This window comes from Quercus suber, unplaced genomic scaffold, assembly GCF_002906115.3.
Source record: "Quercus suber isolate HL8 unplaced genomic scaffold, Cork oak 2.0 scaffold_828, whole genome shotgun sequence".
Lineage (NCBI taxonomy): Eukaryota > Viridiplantae > Streptophyta > Magnoliopsida > Fagales > Fagaceae > Quercus > Quercus suber.
This window is the reverse complement of record NW_027070258.1, coordinates 143,505-164,600: the sequence shown is the minus strand read 5'-3', so window position 1 is coordinate 164,600 and position 21,096 is coordinate 143,505. Positions and strand designations below refer to the sequence as shown.

Here is a 21,096-nt window from a genome sequence, read left to right as displayed (position 1 = left end):
TCTTTAAAAACCTTCTCCCCTCTTTCTATGTGTATGTGTGTTAGTAACGTTATTCTAGTAACGTTATTTGTATTTTTTGGAAATACGTGTGGGTGAAAAAGTGTGTAAAAATACGTGTAATGTTGTTTAAAAACTGAAAATTGTTGCTTAAAATGGCATACCAAACAGCCCCTTAGAATTCTCAAAAGAAGGAAAAAAAAAAAAAAAAAAAAAAAGGTGGGTTAATCCTATATTGGAAAATGAGTGTAAGTTAAAAAGGTTTATATCAAAAGAAGGAAAAAAAAAAAAAAAAAAAAAAAGGTGGGTTAATCCTATATTGGAAAATGAGTGTAAGTTAAAAAGGTTTATAGTTTGTGCTGTGTATCCAATAATTAGACTCTTTTGGATATACACTACTGTAAAATTTTTTAAAAAGCTTCTCTCCTCTTCCCGTATGTGTGTTACAAATACTTAGTATTCTCAATATATATATTTATATATTTATATATAGAGGTGATCACATATTGGATTACATCACTAATTTTCATTGGTTTTTTTTTATTTTCTTATGAATTTTTGTTTTCAAACATGATGGATGAAGTTAATCTAAACAATCATAGCTATTAATTAACTTATTATGGTGTCACAATGTAAAATTTTTAAAAACATTTTCCTTTGTTTATGTATTGGCAACTTGGTACCTGACTCCTAATTAATGAAGGGCGGTTGCAGTGGGCCCAATAACTGAGAAGATAGAATGGACTGGACTGCAGGCCAGAAACAAAAACATTTATGGTACCAAATTGGACTACTCACTGACATGTTACTTGAGTTCGTGGGCCACAAATGCTGTTTATTGTTGTAACGTTTTTGTTGCTTGGGTTGATTTTACCATCCAAGCTAAGCATTATTGTGCCTTTTGAACAGAGTTGTGTATGAAAGGCAGCAATAGGCAAATGTGAACATATATATTCCCTTTTTTCTTTTACTTTTAAATGTTAAAAGCTTACTTGGATTTCTCAGCCAAAAAAAAAAAAAAAAAGCTTACTTGAATTCCAAAGCATTCACATGAATTCCAATCCATGAAGCAGTACTATATACAGTGGCGGATGATCAAAGGGACTAGAGGGGGCCTAGGCCCCCCCAAATATTTTGAAAAATATCTATTTTAATATATGATGTAATTATATTTACAAGTAGCTAATTGGGAAAATACAACTTGGCCCCCTTTATTTATTATTAAATTTCTAAATACTTTTTAGTGTAAGCATAGCCAACAAATAATTAAGTAATAATCTTCTCATAATATATGTCAAGAGTGATGATATATATATATATATATATATGTGTGTGTGTGTGTGTATTAGGTTGTGAATAGCATTAGTGTTTTTTTTTTTTTTTGGTGTGCAAAATGTAATAATATCTTTCCAAATGTAATTTTTTTTTTAATTCCATGTAATTTTCAATCGTTTTAACCACATATCTATAATTTATAATTGATTTAATTACAATACTTGGCTGCCAACAAATTGTTAAAAAAAAAAAAAAAAAAACTATGTTTTATTTAATATTCAAATAACTTATAAATTATAGGGTAAACAATATACAATGACATAGTATTCTTTTACATCTAAATAAATAGAAACATAAAATATAAAATGAATTATTCAAAGCATTTTAATATAATGATAATAAAACGAATTTTTTTCTTCTTCTTGAGTTTTTTGTTGTTTAGATATATGGCTTATGTTAATTGTGGCCCCCCCAAATAAAACTTCTTGGCTCCGCCACTGACTATATATGTTCCTAAATATCTTTGATGAAGGTACCCTGAGCAATCAATCCCAGGAGATAAATGCAACTCATAAAGAAACACTCCTGAATTTTACTTTGGAGGTACATGGTACACCCTCTCATGTCTATGAAAATTATAGTTGCAGGGAATGGGATTGTCATCTAAAAAGTATTTTAGTATAGACCACGCAAAGTACTCAGGAGTCATCACTATCAAAATTCAAAAACATTGTCTTGCTTTGGCTCCTTTGTTAAAGTTGTCTAGTCTATGAACTATGGATAAGCGCATACAGGCCCACAGGCCACAGGGGTAGTAAAGATTACTTCATATATGGCTAGGAGCAAGCGTGGAGGTTGTCCCCATCAAAGGGGTTTCATCATTTTTAAGTTTTTAATTTTTTTCATTTCATGCACTGCCTATGACTTAGATGATGGAACATGACAGAATAAAGTTTTTCACTTGGTACTTTGGTGCAATGTTGGTGGTTGTGTGTCTGTTATTTCTGGACTTTCGCATCTAGCTCAACTATTACACATGTAGAGCTGATTTAAGAGGACAATTTGGGTCCCATACGTGGTCTCTCTTTTAGTTTTGGTTAAGCCAAATTGTAATACAGATGAACCTAGAGGGTAATTGTGTTATCTTTATAGAATATTGATTTTCTTTTACCTGGGAAAAGAAAAAAAAAAAAAAAAAACACGAAGCTTGGAACCAGTTAGGCTAAAAAAAAGATAATGATCAATTGTCAAATCTTGAGGCACAAGGTAATGATGATCATTCAATTATGCTACCAAAAAAGTTTTTTTTTTTTTTTTTCCTTGATTTCGAGAATGACAATTAATTGTCCACTAATAAGAGTTGCCCAAACCAAACAAACTTAGGAGGAACTCAACTTTCAATTCAGGGCGTTCCTAGTCAAACAAAGCCATGCTTGACAACCAATCTCAGTTCGACTCATATGCAATATCCCTAGGCTTTGATAAAGAAATTGTAAGCATTTTAGTTGACAAGGTACGCTTAATTGACTTTCCTTAAGATGACATTTGGTATCTCCTGGATTAACTTTTACTCAAACTAGTCAAAATCAAAAATTTATGATACGTCTAAGATGGAATTAGTAGTTCCTTTGGAAAAAAAAAAACACAAAAAAACAAAATCAAAAGTAACAGCTAGCAAGCTAATGACATGCATACTTTAATATATATGCGTAAAAGTTGCATAATCAAGTATCGAAATTAAATACTTTTATGGTGAATGTAAGTTATGATTGCTTTGATCTTACGGGGTTGTGAGTGTGACCATGGAAAGTGAGGGACTTGGTCCTTGGGTTGGGTCCCAATTTTTTCCCCTCGAAGTGCTGAGGACTCACTTTGAAAGATTCAATGTCAGTACTATAGCCAAGTCCAATGGCTTTAACTTTAAGTCATGAACATTTGTCATCTTTTTAATTTTATTTTTTGGACTTTTGAGGTTTTGTTGTCGAGGAAAAGGTTGCTAGACCACGAGTGAGTTTCCCGTGTCCGTTACACTCAGTTTTTGTGATTTCTTATTATTCCTTTTACCTTTTGGCTTCACTTTTCGTGCATGTGACAGGAAGATTCAACCGTTTAGAACTTGCTTTAAAAAAAATAAAAAATAAGAAAGAAGCTGAATATATTTCAACCTTTTTCTAGGAAGGAGGAAGGAGCTAATTTTAGTAGCAATATATCTAGAGTTTTGTAATTTATGTTGTCTGATTTACGAAATTAGGTACAAACCTCTTCTCCTCCATGTAATTACCTTCTAATTAGAAGGATTACACATATATTTACTTGGAGTTTGATTAATGTATGCTCTTAGGGCATATATTAATCATCTATTTTTGAAAATATTTTATAAAGAATTGAAAAAATTATCAAAAAAATCATTGCATACTCTTGGTACGATGATCACTCCACAAATATAAATGTTTGTGGAATGTGAGGGGACAATGGCCGGGATTCTAGTATTCAGGATGGAGCTTCACACACATATACATTTAAATTAGGTTAAAGTAAAATTTTTATCTTATATCAAAAAACTATAAAAAAAAAAAAAAAAAAAAGTTAGTAACCTTTTCATTTTTCGATAAAATTTTTCTAAAATGATTTACTAATATATGCCTTAAAGGCATATGTTAGTAAAACTCATTTACTTACATGCGATGTCTTCTTGTTTGCTTGAGGTCTTTTTGAGAAACCTATATGTAGATACTAATAAATTCTATTAGGACCTTGTATTGGAACATACGAAAGTGGTATGTATTTGTATTATACTATCATGACTCATAAGTAAGGATGGAACTAATCCTATTGGTATTTTGAAAATTTTTTATATACATTATTTGAAAATTTTCTTATAATAAATAAAGTTTTCACTTATAAAAAATTGTAAATGGCTTATTTGTTATAAGTGTTTTGTATGACATTTTAGTTGTTGGCTTATTTGAAACCCACAAATATGAGATTGAGATTTTAGGATTTGGAGGATTTTTTTTTTCTTGTGTTTTTTCCATCAACAAGATCACTTTACAATTGAGCATTATTATTAATTAATTAATTAATTATATATATATATATATCTTTTCTTTTTTTTGGAGGGGGTATATATATATTTACAATAATTATTACAATAATTTTTTAATGATATAATTATTATTATTATTTTTTTTTATAATGATATAATTATTACAAGTGAGGGTAGAAGACTTTAAATTCTCTAGTACAATCATTTTTATTTTATATATAGTTCAATTATTACAAGTGAAGAAGGGGGGATTTGAACCCCAACTCTGTTTATAAATGAGTCAAGCCAATGCCACTAAGCTACATGGCTCTTGGCCTTATTTACAAAAAGGAAATCATTACCCTAATGAACATATAGTGGAGTTGCTCATTCTTAATTAGTTTGAGACTACATCTTTGAGAGATATGTGAATCTTTTTAGAATTGATAATATTTGTTTGTTAGTAAGCAAGTTTTATCTGTAAGAATTCATAAAATCATGAAAAACTAGTATTGAACATGGAATTTCATCATTCTGAGCAAAGTATAGGTTGATATTTGGACTTTAAAAATAATAAATTGTGATATTTTTTTTTTTTTTGAATTGTGTTAGGATTAGAAAATCAATAGTCTACCAATTTTTTTTTTTTTTTATATAGTGGTTATATTTACTTTTCCAATTTCTATTGCAACTAGGGAATGAGCATTTTTTTTCTTTCAATCATGAATATATAATGAGAACTAGATTTCACAACAAAATGAAAGAGGTTTTTCTAATAGAGTAACAAGATTTAAAAGAATATCAACTTATCATAAATGATTCAATTACATATACTAAGAAATGGCTATTTGTGTCTTTTACTTTGTTCATATTTTGCTTATATTGGACTAAATATTAGTTTAATTTTTCATGTATTAATTCAGTAATAATTTTAGTTTTTTTTTTTTTTTTAAAATAAAATTGGTTCATGTTTTGGCTCTTCTAATGCAAATTCTTGGTCCTGTCCCTACTCATAAGGGGCAACTTCTTGACATTGTTTAGTGCATATCCTTCTGTCTTCTATTGATTATGTCGGACTTGCCATCGCAGATAATGCTTTAAAAACGATAAGTTTGTGGTTTAAGAATGTGATTTTCAATTCAATGCTTTACAAACTTAATTATTCATTCACGTACATTGGTGACAAGATTTGAGAGACAAGCCACCACAAAGTGCTCACTTCATGAAATGAATCCTGTAGTTCCTGATTGATCAATTCCAATCTGTAAGTGCTACCAAGTACCAATGTGCTATATATGCCTATATTAGTGCCAAAGCAAGGACCCTATCAAAATCCCTTGTAGGGACCATAGGAAATATTGTCTGTCCTCTTCATTAATTGTAGAGTTGTTAAAAAGCTATTGTTATTGAGCCCTATAGCACACAAAGATTAGTACAGTACTGCATATATGAGATGAGATTGAGATTGAGAGGATACAAAAGCAAAACAGCCATGCTCTTCTTTGTGAGTACTTTCCGACTCTATAAAAAGGCATTTTGGGATATATGAATTGAGGAACTTCACGTCCTTTGTTGTGTTGATGTCAAGGTAAATTGATCAAGCTCTTAAAAAAGACGATTGAAAGAGCCTAACCCTAAGAAGTGATACTAAAAATGCTTTCACTTTTTGGTACTCGATCGTAGCTCTTTTATTCCTCCTATGTTGTTGTTTGTACGTTCCAGCTAGCGAAGAATATATATGCAAAATTGTATGGCACGTCACAGCAGTAAGAAAAGCTCTTTGTTGTGAGTGACACGACACACTGCAATCCCGAGTGTACTTGCTATTCCTTTTCCTTTGGTAGGATTTCATGTCAATATATTTAGCTATATTTTGGCCTAGGACTCTATAACGATACCGTTCTCAAGCATATTTGAATTTATGTCAAATGACACTGCTCACCATGTAAGAACAATATATCAAATCATACAAAAGTTTTTCTACTTTTTTTCCCAGAATTTATTTTTATAAAAGTAATTTAAGTGATCGATTTTGTAAAAATAAGATGATTCTAATCACAATTTATCATCTTCAACCTTTTATATAAAATAAAGCATAACATTTGTGAAAATTATGTATCCATCTATTTATAACTTGATTATTAATTAAGAAGAGATATAATTATTAGTTAAGAAAAGCTAGATTACATATTTGTGTAGAAGATTATTCACATTCTAGGTTATGACAAACTGATAAAAGTAATTAGATAATTACCTATGTTTGAAGATATTTGTGGGTTTTAACTAACTCAACTGGTAAAATCTCTAATAGTTGAATAAGAAATCTAGAGTTTAGTTCCCGCCTATATCAAAAATTAATTGGTGTCTTGGTTTGATGATAAAGAACTATCATCAAGAGCGGACGCCATAGATTAAAATTTTCTCTAAAAAAAATGTTTGAAGGCATTTATTACCAACAACTTTATAACTTAACTGATACTTTTTTAATTTTTTTCAATGAAAATATTTAATGTCTATAGCTTCTTGGTGATTCTACCGTTCCATCTTTGAAAAAACATGAGTGCTTATCTTTATGTAGATAGTGACTGACAGTACTCCATTTCGTTTTACTAAATTCTGGCTATTGCCATCTAGGGTTTTACCACTTTAATCACTTCATATGAAACATAATCACATGAAAACAGTATCACATAGCAACAAAAAAAAAAAAAAAAAAAAAAAAGGGGTTAGGCAAGAACACTGTAATTTGCACTTACGAGAAAACATAGCTAAACATAATCACATGAAAACAGTATCACATAGCAACAAAAAAAAAAAAAAAAAAAAAAAAGGGGTTAGGCAAGAACACTGTAATTTGCACTTACGAGAAAACATAGCAGCAAGGAAGATAATTATTATGTAGTCCAACAAAGTGAGCGTGGATAATTAAGCATCATATAATGTCTTAGCTTGGAAAAGAATTCAGACATCGCTAGCATTATTTTTGGGGTGAACCACTTCAATCTGTTTAATCCTAAATCCCTAATACTACACACGAAAATGGTACTCTCCTCACGTGTGTTTATAATTGCAAGTTCCAACTATTTCCTACCTATAATTGATCATAACCTTTAATTACATGGAACATCGATATTTAATGTGTTCAGATGCTAAAATTACCAGCAATTTTATAATAAATAAAATAAAATAAAATAAACAAAACAAAAGTTACAAAACAAAAGACTTATGAACTGATGAGATTATAAATGTATATACTTGATATCACATTTTATAAAAAAAACGTACCTAGTATACAATTCTTCTACTTTTGTGAGGCTTATATAGTAACATTTGTTGATTCTAGCATCACTCTAAGGTTTCCCAAAAAAAGAATCATCATCACTCCAAGAGTAATACATAATTACATGGTACACATGACATGATAATAAGTCAGTGCAAAGGCCACGAACTTTTAAAATGGGTAAACCACTTGCATATCTATACATAAGTACAGATCCCAATATATAATCACAGATAATACTTCATCTCTGGTTTCACTAAATTCCAATAGCATCTGTTCAAAGAGAGTATTCATGACACTCAAAATTTTTGTTTGTAGTTTGTACTAATTAATATATGGAATGCGCTTCTTTAATTATTTTATATGGCAAAAAACTAATTTCACGCTAACATGTGCACAGGTACATCGATCCCCATATGGTTTAAAATATAAACATGAGATCATTAACTTTTCAGTAAGCCACTTGCATCTATTTTAAAATTTTAAATTCCAATACCAGTAACAATACACTATGGTTTTATTAAATTCCAAATATTCCATTATTATTATTAATATTATTATTATGTATAAACAGTATCAGCATTGATTAACAATTAGACTGCCTTAATTAACATTAACATATATATAGCACACCTTAATTATCTCCTACCAATCAAACCCTGGAGTTGAGGAAGGGAAAATAAAATAGAAAATGTTACAATATAAGGTCGCTAGCTTCCAGTTGTAACATCACCCACCTTTTTCATTGCAAGTCGTAGCACATAATTTGGGCAAAAGCCTAGCTACGCAATTAAAGATGAGACTCAATTGGTTGTGTTATGCTTCAAAGTAATTTTTTAACAGCAAATCCGATTGCATATCTTTTAGTAAGGCCAACCTTTAACCAATCAGAAGGGGTATATATATATATTATAACAAAATCAGAGATTAAAGAAAAATTAAAAAGAGAAGCTGACTGCCTCGCTCAATGAGAACAACATTCCATATATATATGGTCCCGATCGACCACTAAGGGGCAATTGATTAAGTTGTTCAATCATGTTTGAACACGCGAACTACTTAACTATATGTATATATATGACCAAAATTTCATTGGGTCATGGTGACTAAGGAATGAAAGGATGGTTCAACCCTGATCACTTTGCTTTTAATTACTTTATGCAATTTTATTACATATATTTATTTAAGCTTCTTTTAGAGGATGATTTCCACTAGAGACCGAGTTTAAGATAGAGATTTGATTGGTTTAGGGAAGTGGATGTCCATATCAATTAATCGAATTCATGGGTCCAACTCACAGCTAATAATATTATATTTTAAGAGGAAAAAAAAAAAAAAAAAAAAAGTTGTGTGAATCAGTTTTGATTTTCTCAGTTCCTCTTTACCAACCGCCGAGAGTTATACTTTTCTTTATGTACTCTCATTCTCATATGTCAAAAAGGCCCCAAAAGAAAGAAGAAAAAACAAACATATTCAAGTGCACAAGTTTTCAAATATATGATTATGCTCGCACACCCTACTTTGATGCTCTAGATCTCTCCTTCAATTAATGAAACACCAGTCACCAAACTCAAAATTTTAAAAATGCATTTATCATTGTTTAAAAAGGAAAACCAAATGCATCTATCAATTTAAAAATCTTGTCTATATATATTGGATTGGTTTATAGGATTTTAAAAATAAACTGTTGTACTTAAAAATAGCAATTTTTTTTTTTAAAAGTTAGTATAAAAAATAAATAAATTAAATAAGCTGAAAATAGAAGTGTAACATACAAACCATAGGTCGAATCCTAATCCTCTAGGCCTCATTAGCTAGCCAAAACCATTTATATATATATATATATATATATATATATAGATAGAAAAATTAATTTAGGTTAGACCAATGATATGAGCAGGGCTCTAGTGGATAGGTGGATCGGTGTGTGTGGTGGTCGGTGTGGCCTAAATGGGTTTGGATCGGCGTGAGGGCTCCGGTGGTGGGTTTTTTTTTTTTGGGTTTGAAACTCTTGGATTGTGTTTTGTTTTTTGTTTTTGTTTTGGGTTTTTGTTTTTGTTTGTGTGGCTCTGTGTGTGTGTGGTGATGGGTTTGGCTGTGTGTGATGAAACCGGTGCTAGAGGTTGGCTCTGTGTGTGTGTGGTGATGGGTTTGGCTCTGTGTGTGTGTGTGTGTGGTGATGGGTTTGGCTGTGTGTGATGAAACCGGTGCTAGAGGTTGGCTCTGTGTGTGTGTGGTGATGGGTTGGCTGTGTGTGTGTGTGTGGCTGGGTTGAAACCGGTAATGAGGGAGAAAAGAGAGGAAGAGGAANGTGGATGCTTATAGCTAGTAAACCACGAAAGAAAACTAAAGAGTAAATGACAATAAGTGAGAGACTGACTTCAAAATCCTCGAAGTCAGTGATAAAAAAAAAAAAATACGAAAATTTGACGACGTGAAAAGAATCAATGTAGGGATAAAAAAATAAAGGCCATACTTCTAGGATCTACACTACTTTATTGATTTGAATTTAATATTTATGATAATTTCCTTTTTTGGTATAATTTTTGGATTAAAAGTTATATCAATGTCTCGTTAGTTTTAAGATTTTTTTTAGTGTGCATAGATATATATATATATATATATATTTTTTTTTTTCATTTTTCCTATTTTTAACTTAATTTTGTGCTTAACATAAACCTTTAAAAAAAAAAAAAATCCTATTTTTGCGATAATACAATTTAGGATTTCTTAAATTTTTTTGAGGTAGATTTATTCTATTTTTGTGATTTTCCCGTTGTCTCAATCATCCATCTGAAAACAAATTGGATACTAACCTTAAAGAAATGAAAATAGATAAATAAATCCAAAGAGTATAACATCGCAATAAAACATTCATTTTCGCCCAGAATTTTCAAAATATCTTTTTACTTTGACTAATTTTTATGGCTAACCCTCATGATTATTTTTAACTTTTTAGGCTACTCCATGTTCAAACTCCAATTCCAAAGTCTTCAACTAATTGTGGGTCTAATATGTTGGTTTTTGAAAGGTCATATAAAATAGAATTGAAAATCACAATTTTACAGTTTAATTTAATTATGCGCCGGCCATATATGTGGTTTTTATAATTTCCTTCAATAGTTTCCTCTTCTCCATTGAAAAAATTTGTTTTAAAAAAATGTTAAATGTAAGTGATATTACAAATTTTACTATAAAAATATTAAACATTATTGTGTCGATTTTAAAATTAAAAAAAATTTATATATATATATATATATAATATTATGGTCATCAAGCATTAATTACCACGTCAGTTTGTAGATATTTTTTTAATATAATAAAGTGTAAAATATTTAGCATTTTATTTAATTACTATCACTTATTCCTTTTACCGAGACTTTGTAAACAATTACTTTCAAAAAAAGATTTGAGTGCATTCGTTATTCAATCTCAATGATCACTATAGACTATAAACAAATGTAATAAGTATAGGGTAAAGACTTGGACATGAGAATGAGGTACGATTCCAAGATGATAGAAAAAACAATTACTTAGGTTAATAATGCATTGACAATGTGGTAGCTAGTCCTTTGGTTTGGCTTCTTCAACTTGCTAATTAATTTTTTCTTCCTTTTCTTTCAATAAATGACATGAATAGTTAAGCATTTAATTAGTAAGGATTGCAATGATTTTTATCTTTTGGTATAAGTCTCTTTAAATGTTTTTCTTGGTGACAAAAAGATAGTAAAATTCAAATGATATTTGCCTTGATTTTTAGAAGAGAAATTAATTATAAAAGAAAGGAGAAAAGAGAGAGAGAAAAAAAGTATATATAAAATAATTCTAGATTCAAGAAAAAGATTTTATTATTATTTTATATTTACTTTTCCATTCTAGGAAGGTGAGACATCATTGCAAGGTTTCTAGTCCTCAATAACTCCAACTAACCCCCTTGATGGTTTGTTGGTGCCTTCTTTTCACCCAAACATTAACATATAATGTATTGACTTGGTGCTGGAGTTGGAGTTGGAGTTGGAGTTGGAGGTGATGGGAATGTGGGGCCAATCACATGCAGACCAGTCTTGCCCAACAGTTTAAACTCAGTAATTTGATTGGATGAGGTGACATAAGTGTAGTGTTAAGTCAAACATTAAAAAAAAAAAGAAAAAAAAGAAAAAAAAGAAGAAGCTTTCATTGTCTCCTATAATGAAGAGGGTTAATGTTAATGTTTTAAAAAAAAGAGTTGGTTGCTGTCCAAACACGAATGATTTTGAGAGATTTTGTTGGGGGATATAATGGGGAGAGCAATTAATCTTACAAACGTGCTTCTTACAAATCAGCAACTAAACTCATTCTTGTGGGTTAAACAAAGCTTACGTGTAGCCATGAAAACAAGATAAATATATATATATAATGCATGCCAAGCCAGCACCAAATTGAATTATTCTAGAATTATTCCCACCCATATTTATATTTATATAATTAAACTCATCAAAATGGTCAAAAAACATGGGTTCCTTCTTTCGGTGCAAAGTGATGAGTTTAGAAGTGCTAAAATGCTAGTACTGCATAAAGTCGGTGCTTTAAGCACCAACTTATTTTATCATGGAAATCATCAAAGGGAGCTTTGGCTGTTTCATTGGCCAGATGGCTCACGCCGATCCAAACCCAAAAAAAAAAAAACCCCACCACCGGAGCCTCACGCCGATCCAAACCCATTCAGGCTCACCAATGCCCTCATGCCGATTCAAACCCATCGGAGCCATCGGAGCCCTCACGCTGACCCATCCGATTCCACCGTTGAGGAAGCCACGGGGTCTTGAGTTTGAAGAGATCAGAGAGCAAATGAGAAAGAGAGAAGGAAGAGAGAGAAAAGAACAGAAATAATGAGAGATGAGAGAGAAATTCGCAGGTTAAAAATGAGGAGAGAGGATTAAAAAATTATTTTTTTTTATAACATTAAGCTACAGTACCATCTTACATTTAAGATAGTACTGTAGCAATATGCCAAAATTTTTTTAGCATTTCACATATGGCCTTTCAGCTGCTAGGTGTGTTTTGGGTTTGTATGCCAAATGTGCTTTGCATTTGGCATATAGCCATCCAAATGCGGATGCTCTTTATGTCTTTTTAGTTTTTACCTTCTAAACTTCTTGGGTTTGTGACTTAATAAGATTCCTCTATTGAAAGAAAGTTTGGACTGTCTGTTGTTTTACTTTTACATCAGTTATGAAAAGTGACTCCCAAACCAGAATTACTCCTACCCAATACCCCCAGATTTCATGCCTTAAGCAAGGTTATTAAATTTGATTCATCAATATTTATTTTATTGCAGAAAGTGTTCGGAACGATTTTTGCAGTTTCGTCTAGCTACCTTCACATCAAATCCCTTTCTTTTTTTTTAGAAAAAATGTATCAGAACTTGCATTTTCTCCCTGGTATTACGGCACCTTCCAGCTTAAAAATAAAGATATAATTATTTTGCAAGGTTTCTTCTTGTAATCGACATCGTATTAGAAAAGTTAACACTTAACAGTATACAACTGGGATTGGCTAAATGATCTTCATTATTTAAAACGTAACAGGATCTCCATTTTGTTTCCGTGGCCCGATTAAAATATCAAATCCATCACATTACAGATACTAAAAATTATATGAGAACTGTATAAATAAATTTTTTTTTTTTTTTTTAAGTAGTTTAACGAATGAAAATTAGCCACATGAATGTCGTTATACAAGTTTCTGTTCGTTGCCCCCAAAAAAAAAAAGAGTTTGCCATGTTGAAAAATATTTTAACATTTAATTTTCAATTCAGCTGGATTATATCACCAAATGGCGATGTCTTATGGTACAACAATTTCTCTCTTGACTAATACCGGTCATATGACAAACTTTAATTAATTGTTGTTTGGTGTTGAAAGGAAATAGTTTAATAACATATAAAAAAATAATTGAATTTCTATAACCTTTTTTTGTGATGAAGAGGAGCCAAACCCCATATTACTAGTCATATGTACAACTTTACATCTCTAGGATAATTAAGCGCCAATCCCTCGTAAGCTGACTAATCCTCATAATCATCAAAGAACTTAGACTGTACTTATGTTATATATTTTATGAAAATTTTAATGGGATTGAGATGGTATTAGAGCTAGGTTTGGTAGAATATTTGCTTCTTTCTTGAGGCATGTTCCCCATTATCAAGAGATGATTACAATCAATATTTTTATATTCATTTTATACATAACCTAGTTAATTTATTTCCCATGTTTCACTATATATTCTTGAAAAAACCTCATGACCAAAGAGATGAGTTAATTCTCTTCATAGATTCGAACCAGAGGAGTAATGATCCTTCTTGTCCTACTCATATCCATCATTCAAAAGAACCAAGCATCATGGATGCATCTTTTGTTTCCTTTGGTGAGTGACAATTTATTGTGCCTAGAGCACTAACATGGGGGAGTGTAAAACTCCCATGTTGCTATTTTACAATTCAAACCATTAAAAGCATACCACAACCAAGTTACTAGATACAAAAAATTATACCCACTAACTACAGAAAAAATTAATTTTTTAATCTTGTGGTTGTCTGTGAAAAGAAAAAGAGAGAGTGAGGAAAAAGAGAGAGAATAGCTCTTTTTATTATTTTATTAAGTAGTTTGTATTATTTTATTGGGTTGTATGTAAAAATAAAAACTGAGATATAGAATGAGTAATAAAATGAGTTGAGAAAGTAGATAGAGTGATATTTAAATATGTGAAATATGTTTTTTTTTTTTTTTTTTTTTTTTTTTTTGCATTCCCGAATGTTAATACTCTTATAGCTTAAACTAGATATCGATAGAGCCCCCTTGAAGTCTTAATTAATATTTTGTCCTAAGCTAGTCATGGGGATGGACCTCTAGACTCTAGTTGCCTAGATGGGGATGGCGATGGCGATGGGAATGGAGAAACCCACCTTGTCTTTGCCTAATTGCTAAAAATCCCATGGCTAAAGCTAAAGACAAGATCACAATAATAGTGTCTCTACAACTTGAAATTTTTAGGGGTAATGAATACATAGTGTTAATGATGATAATTTTCGTTCTAAAAAGAAACAAAGTGCTGCTGCAAAGAACCTCTTGGATTTACAAACAAAAGATCTAAAAAGAAACAAAATGCTACTGCAAAGAACCTCCTGGATTTACAAACAAAACATCTAAAAAACACCTAAAATAAATATGTTAAGTACAATATTCTTTGTTGGATGACAGTACTACTATTGAGTTTATAATTTCTTATATATGCATGGATATAATTAAGAATCACTATAATCATATATATATATGAGAGTTATTATGTCAACAATATTTTTACAACAAATTATAGATGGTTAGTTGTTATTAGTTTAAATTTGAACATAACACTAAGATTACTTTTTTGCCTTAACAATAATAATCAGTAACAACCTGTCACTTAAAATTTGTTGTGAAAATATTATAGACATATCATTTCTCATATATATATATATGATGAATCACTAAAATCATAATTAAGAATCACCACAATCATACACCTTTTTGAATTTTTACCAACTTCAAAAAAAAAACCATTTTTTTTTTTTTAAAGAACCTTATAAGGATATCATTAATTATAGTATGTAATTTTTTTTTGGCTCCATTTTAATACCCAAAAAAAAATGCAATTTATCGAACTAATTACGTATTCTTAGTTTTTAACATTTTTTTTTATTGTGATGTATACAATTAATGAATTTAGATCATGTTTATTATTTTTTTGAAGAAGTTATGAAAATTTATTTGTTATGAATCTATTAAAAAGACGATTAATTTTTAAGGAACACATTAAAAAAAAAAAAAAAAAAAAAAAGGTTGATAAATTATATATGATTCTTATTATATTTCCTAAATTTAGATTTATGAGTTTACATGTGAAGAGAATTGACACAAAATTAAAATATAATTGGAATGGTACTTGGCACAAAATTTAAGTGTATTTAAAATTTAAAAATACTTTGCTAAAATTAGAATGTAATTAGAAAGATCCACAATTAAAATTTGTTTATTTATTTTACATTTTAAGTGGATAAAATGGATTCTAACTTAAAAGTCTCTCTGTTAGAATTACTACAAAATGTCAATTGGCCAATTAAAAACGAACTATTATTGTAAAATAATCCTTTTGACATTGTCATCAGATATTTCATTTTGATGATATATTCTACAATATACATTTTTTTATATGTACCATACATATATAATCTTAAACGTTAATATATATATTTTCTTATTTAATATCTATTTTATAATATAGATGAATGGTTAAGACTTAATATTATATAAGTATGATACAAAAAATTTAATAAAAAAAGTTTGTGCACCACTGGAAAACCCTTTGATTTGCTTTTGCAATTTCCATAATATGTTTAAAGTTTCAACTAAATTCTCTAGAATCATGGGGTATATCTGTAGATAAAAGATGTTACATTCACAATATTTTCACAACATTTTTACAATAAATCATAAATGGTTAGTTGTTATTGGTTCAAATTTGAACTTAACACTAAGATTACTTTTTTGCCTCAAAATTTACAACCAGTAACAACCTGCTATTTAAAATTTATTGTAAAAATATTGTGGACATATCATTTTTCTTAAATAAAATAGATAATATAAGTTAATATTCGTTAAAAAGACATCAATGGATATTCTTGTTCTAACATGTAACTGATAAGCTAAGAAGAAAAGAAATGCCAATTCATTAACTGAAGTTTATATGCCTCAAAAAGTCTAGTAGGTAATGAAATGCTTTTAGTATGCCTCAAACGTCGACTTTTTGAAGAATATCACACTACAATTTTCCATGAGTAGAAGACTTACTTCAACAAATACAGAATTTAGTTCATTGTGAGATTAATTAATATTGTAAATCTCAAATTACAGAATTTTAGAACCATTTACAACATCCAGAAAAACTTAGCGAACATTATCAAATATTCCTTCTTATTCATTGTACTTTTTCCGATCTAAAAAGGAAGCTAAAATTTCACATGTATAAATTCCCTTTGTTTTTCTTCTTTTCCTAGTATCTGTCTTTTCTTTTCCTTTAATTTTCTTTTTTCCTTTTCTTCTATAGCAACCAAATGGTGTATTAAACTATTACTTTATAACAAATTTGTGAGACAAGTATAAACATTTAGCTCTCCTTTCTACCGATTAAGAAATTAATGCATCAGTAGTCTAGACTGTAAAGAGACTGAAAAGGCTATCTCTAATCAGTTAAGTTATAGCTTAATCTCAATTTCGATCTCCAAAAAATTATGTGGTTTCAAATGATGGGAAATACTAATCATTGTGCATAAAATCATAAAATTAACATCTTCCTTTTGTACATTTTGTTTATATAGTTTACTTTTTGGGATTCTTTACAAATAATGTAACTAAGTAAATTAATTAGAGTAATTATTCATTTTTCTCTAAGTGTAAATCAAAAAAATTCAACTTTCAAAATTAAACCCTATTGAATGGCGTCGATTCCATTGGATTATTTTAATGTATTTTTGTGAATCTGTCACGACTCACATACATCATCTATTTCCTAACACGTAGGTCCCACAACTGTGTAAAATTTATATGTGAGGGTAGGTTTATAGCTTATAAGAAAGAAAGAACTCAAAAGAAAAGAATGATAAAAATTAAAAGAAAACTGCAAAAAGTATGGTTAATGATCAATGTGCTATCCAAATCACTTCCTTAAGAGAAAAAAATAAATAAATAATTGTGGAAAAATGTACAAGATCCGATTTGAGATGATAAACATCAAGCTCGTGAGTGGAGCCAAACCCAAACCACTTGGTAAACCTTAAATCATCTATTCAAGTCAAGGCAAGCCGAGCCGAGCCGAGCCTAAGGTGCAGCCGGAGCAAGGCTGAGATGTAAGTCCAAGCCCAATGCTTCATCAAAACTGGGCCCACCATCGCCTTTGGAGAACCTACTCAACGATGGCCCATCAACTCTGTTATGGGTCCGGGCCTGTGCAAACTGAGAGCCCATGGAAAATGCAGACGAATCCCCTACACCACCACCATACGATAACATCCCTGCTCCTCCTCTACCATTCGTACTATTACTACTATTACTACTAGAAATAACACTAACAGCACATTACATTATTTGTGAACACGCTCCCATGTGACACGTGGAAGGGCGGTGCGGCGCGTGGGACATACACCCATGAAGGCTGAGCTGAGCCACCTGGGACTACGACGGAGCCAGGCGGAGCGAGGAGGTGAGGTGGCGGAGCGAAAGCTGAGATTATGGGGTTGCGGACGTAGGCAACGGCGGCGTTTCGAGTGGCTTGTAACTGGGCACGTTTGAGTTGTTGCCTCTCTTTTTTGTGAGCGTTTTGGTGCCCACCAAGTGCTTGTGAATTTGCGAACTCCCGGCAACAGTACTGGCACTCGTATTTCCGGTCACCGGAGGGAGGGAAAGAGCTTGATTCCGATGACCCAGATGGGGATTTGGTGGACTCTACAGGGTCTTCATCTTCTTGGACGTTGATGCCAAAGAGTTTTAAGCGTGTGGTGCTGGTGGTGGTGTTAGTGTTATTGCTTGGTTTTGTTTGGTAGTCTAGCTCTGCCATGTGTGTAACAAAGAGAGAGAGAGAGAGAGAGAGAAAGAGAAAGAGAGAGAGATGGAAAATGAGGATGTTAAGAGAGTTGTTGCATGTGTGGGGTATATATACAAGATAAAAAGGTTTTGATAATGTGTACACAGTGTAGAGGCAAGAAAGAGAGATAGAAAGAGAAAGAGAGAGAGATGGTTGCGGACATCCCAAGGAGAAGAAAGTGTGTAATTTTGGGAACACGACCCGAGAACACTCGGGGGGACCCTTTGAAGAATATTATACTTGATTTGCCGATTCTTTCTTTCCATTTTCTCTTTTTGTTTAGGGTTAAATTGCCAGATTACCCTCTTCTTGATTTTTAATAATGCCCCATTTGGTCTTAAATATTTGGTTGAAAAGCTATTTGATCATAATTATACACTGATCGGTAAACGTATTGTTTATTGTTTATTAATGAAGTGGGTAATGGGGATGGAATGTGATGCATGTGATGAGAGTATAGTACGGGTCGAGGTATAAAATGATTGGATTTGTCTACTCGAGTCAAAGCTGCTTCTGGTTTTTTTTCCCCCTTTCTTTTGTGTTTCTGACCAATCACAACATATAGTATTACTTCAAAATTCAGTGAACTTCGACAGTTTGGCAGTATCAAAATTCATATGAACCGTTGAATTGGCGTTACTAACTTGGTAACACCCCCTCCGTGGGTCTAATTGTACCATTCCATAGTCCATACACTTTTTTGTTTTTTTTGTTTTTTTGTTTTTTTGGTAAGTATACATAACATACCATTACTTATCATCCTATGCAAAGCAGTATCATTTTTTAACTACAGCAGAGAGAGGGAGAGGTTAATTCGATTGGAGGGTTTTTTTTTTTTTTTTTTCCTTTCTCTGCCTTGTCCACTAAGTTTGGGAACTTGATGAAATTAGGTCAGAAAAAACAATGGATGTTATGGGCCACTTGCCTTTTTCTTACTTTAATTTTTATTTTGGTCCCTTTTTTTGGAGGAATAAGCCACTAGCTTCACTCGTTGATGATACAAATTTTGGTAAGATGATCAATCAGAAGTTTAGAAAATTTCTTTGTTCAAATATAAAATTCGAACCTAGAATAATCTGCTCTACTCAAACTCAGTTGATGTTGGCAAAAAAAGAAGAGAAAACTCAGTTGATCACACCTCCTAGCCAGTGCATGCAGGACACGTAACTCTTTTATAATATTGCCCTTGCCACGCTTGAGGCTTCTCCACAACATTGCTTCAGAACCAACCTTCCATTAAGTTGTTAATGAAAAATTCTGTGAAACAATTTTTATATCATAACTTTTACCATAATTTTGATATGATCAATTGGTCGAAAAAAATTGGTAGATTTATTTGAAAATAATTGTTCACTATTTGCCAACACATTGGCAGCCTAATGGCAAAGGCGGTTCAAGTCTCCCCACAGCTAGCAGCGTGTTGCGGTCTTTTACATTTCACCTGCAAGCTGCTTACTTAGCTTATCAACAAGTAGTGTGGCTTCTTAGTCCGAAAACTGTTAAGCTACTACTATAGCAACATCCAAATAGAAAAATTATACTGATAGTTCCTTAAAAAAAATTACCAAAAAAAAAAAAAAAATTATTCACTTCTGACAGTCATTTCAACGTGTGGTTTGATTTTAAAAGATCAGGTTATTACACATTTATCGAAAATAGGGTAATTTTGTAACCTCACATGGCGTAACCTCAGACGTATGGTGGAAGTGGAACAAACTCCAATGAGACACAGTGAAACTCCCTTAATCTCTGTTCCTACTGCAGCTACTATAAAATGTCCAAAAACTTCACAGTTGAGTTCTGTCACATTCCCTGTTGTAATTTTATTTTCCATTTCTAATCTCCACTCGCTCGCTCACTCTCTCTCTCTCTCTCTTGGCTCAATCTTAGGAGCCGACACCGGTACCCACTAACAAGTAACAACACTACTATTCTCACTCTCACACTCTCTCTCAATCACAAATAAAGTCAAAGCATCCATGCATGCAGCACTTTCATAGTATCCATTTCCAGGGTTCTCTCTCTCTCTCTCTCTCTCTCTCTCTATATATATATATATAAAATAAATAAAAAACTAAGAGTGAGTGAGAGAGAGCAAGAGAGAGAGAGATAAAGAACTCAGATCTAACACCGTCTGTCCCATTATTAATCACTTCTGCATGGCCCATGTGTCACCATCGTATTTATCTTGCATATCTTGAAGTAGATACTCATGTTTCACATTACAACAACCCTTTCACTCTTTCTACTATATAAATGATGGCAGTTTTGTTAATAAAGTCAACAAGGGAAGCTAGATCGGCCATAAAAGACACATAATATTTAAGTTATTATACTAGCTTGTTTGAAAGGTTATCATATATATATAATTTTCATTCTAGTGTATGTTTGAAATGAATGAATATGAATGTTCAGGTGTGTTTACAACTTACAATTTGGACCCCACCATTACGTGTTGATGATGATGAATAATTGTTTAGGATGTTTGCGTGATTGACGTTGAAATCTATATTTCTATATTGGTTTTCTTTCTTAGGGAGAGATCTCTCCGAATCTTACTAACTACGAGAGAGAGAGAGAGAGAGCTTTGGCTTTGTAATCTCCCACTTAAAGAGCATAATAATATGAATTGTTGTTATTTCAAAAGCTCTTTCCAAAGTCTTCATCACAACTCCAAACATGACCCACCTTGTCCCCTCTTTCTCATGTGTCTTCTATTCAAACCCTTCTTATTACTTAGTCAAATTTTCCCATATAATCAAATTCCCATCATCCCCCTTATCTGGATCATCTTTGGAGGTGAATGCTTTTACCATTTTCGACCGTTAGATCGGATAATTAATCATCAATACCACCATCAACAGGT

The 21,096-nt window shown here is 31.5% G+C and overlaps 1 protein-coding gene across 1 annotated transcript; it reads right to left on the bottom strand.

Moving 5' to 3' along the window:
- Positions 1-17,314: 17,314 nt before the first annotated feature.
- Positions 17,315-18,234, bottom strand: LOC111984055 (zinc finger protein GIS3). The gene is made up of 2 exons (XM_065767610.1): positions 17,725-18,234; positions 17,315-17,693 (listed from the first exon to the last, which is right to left on the bottom strand). Exons 1-2 carry the CDS (start codon positions 18,201-18,203, stop codon positions 17,468-17,470), a joined length of 705 nt encoding a protein of 234 aa, XP_065623682.1. The 5' UTR covers positions 18,204-18,234; the 3' UTR covers positions 17,315-17,467.
- Between the last annotated feature and the right edge of the window lie 2,862 nt (positions 18,235-21,096).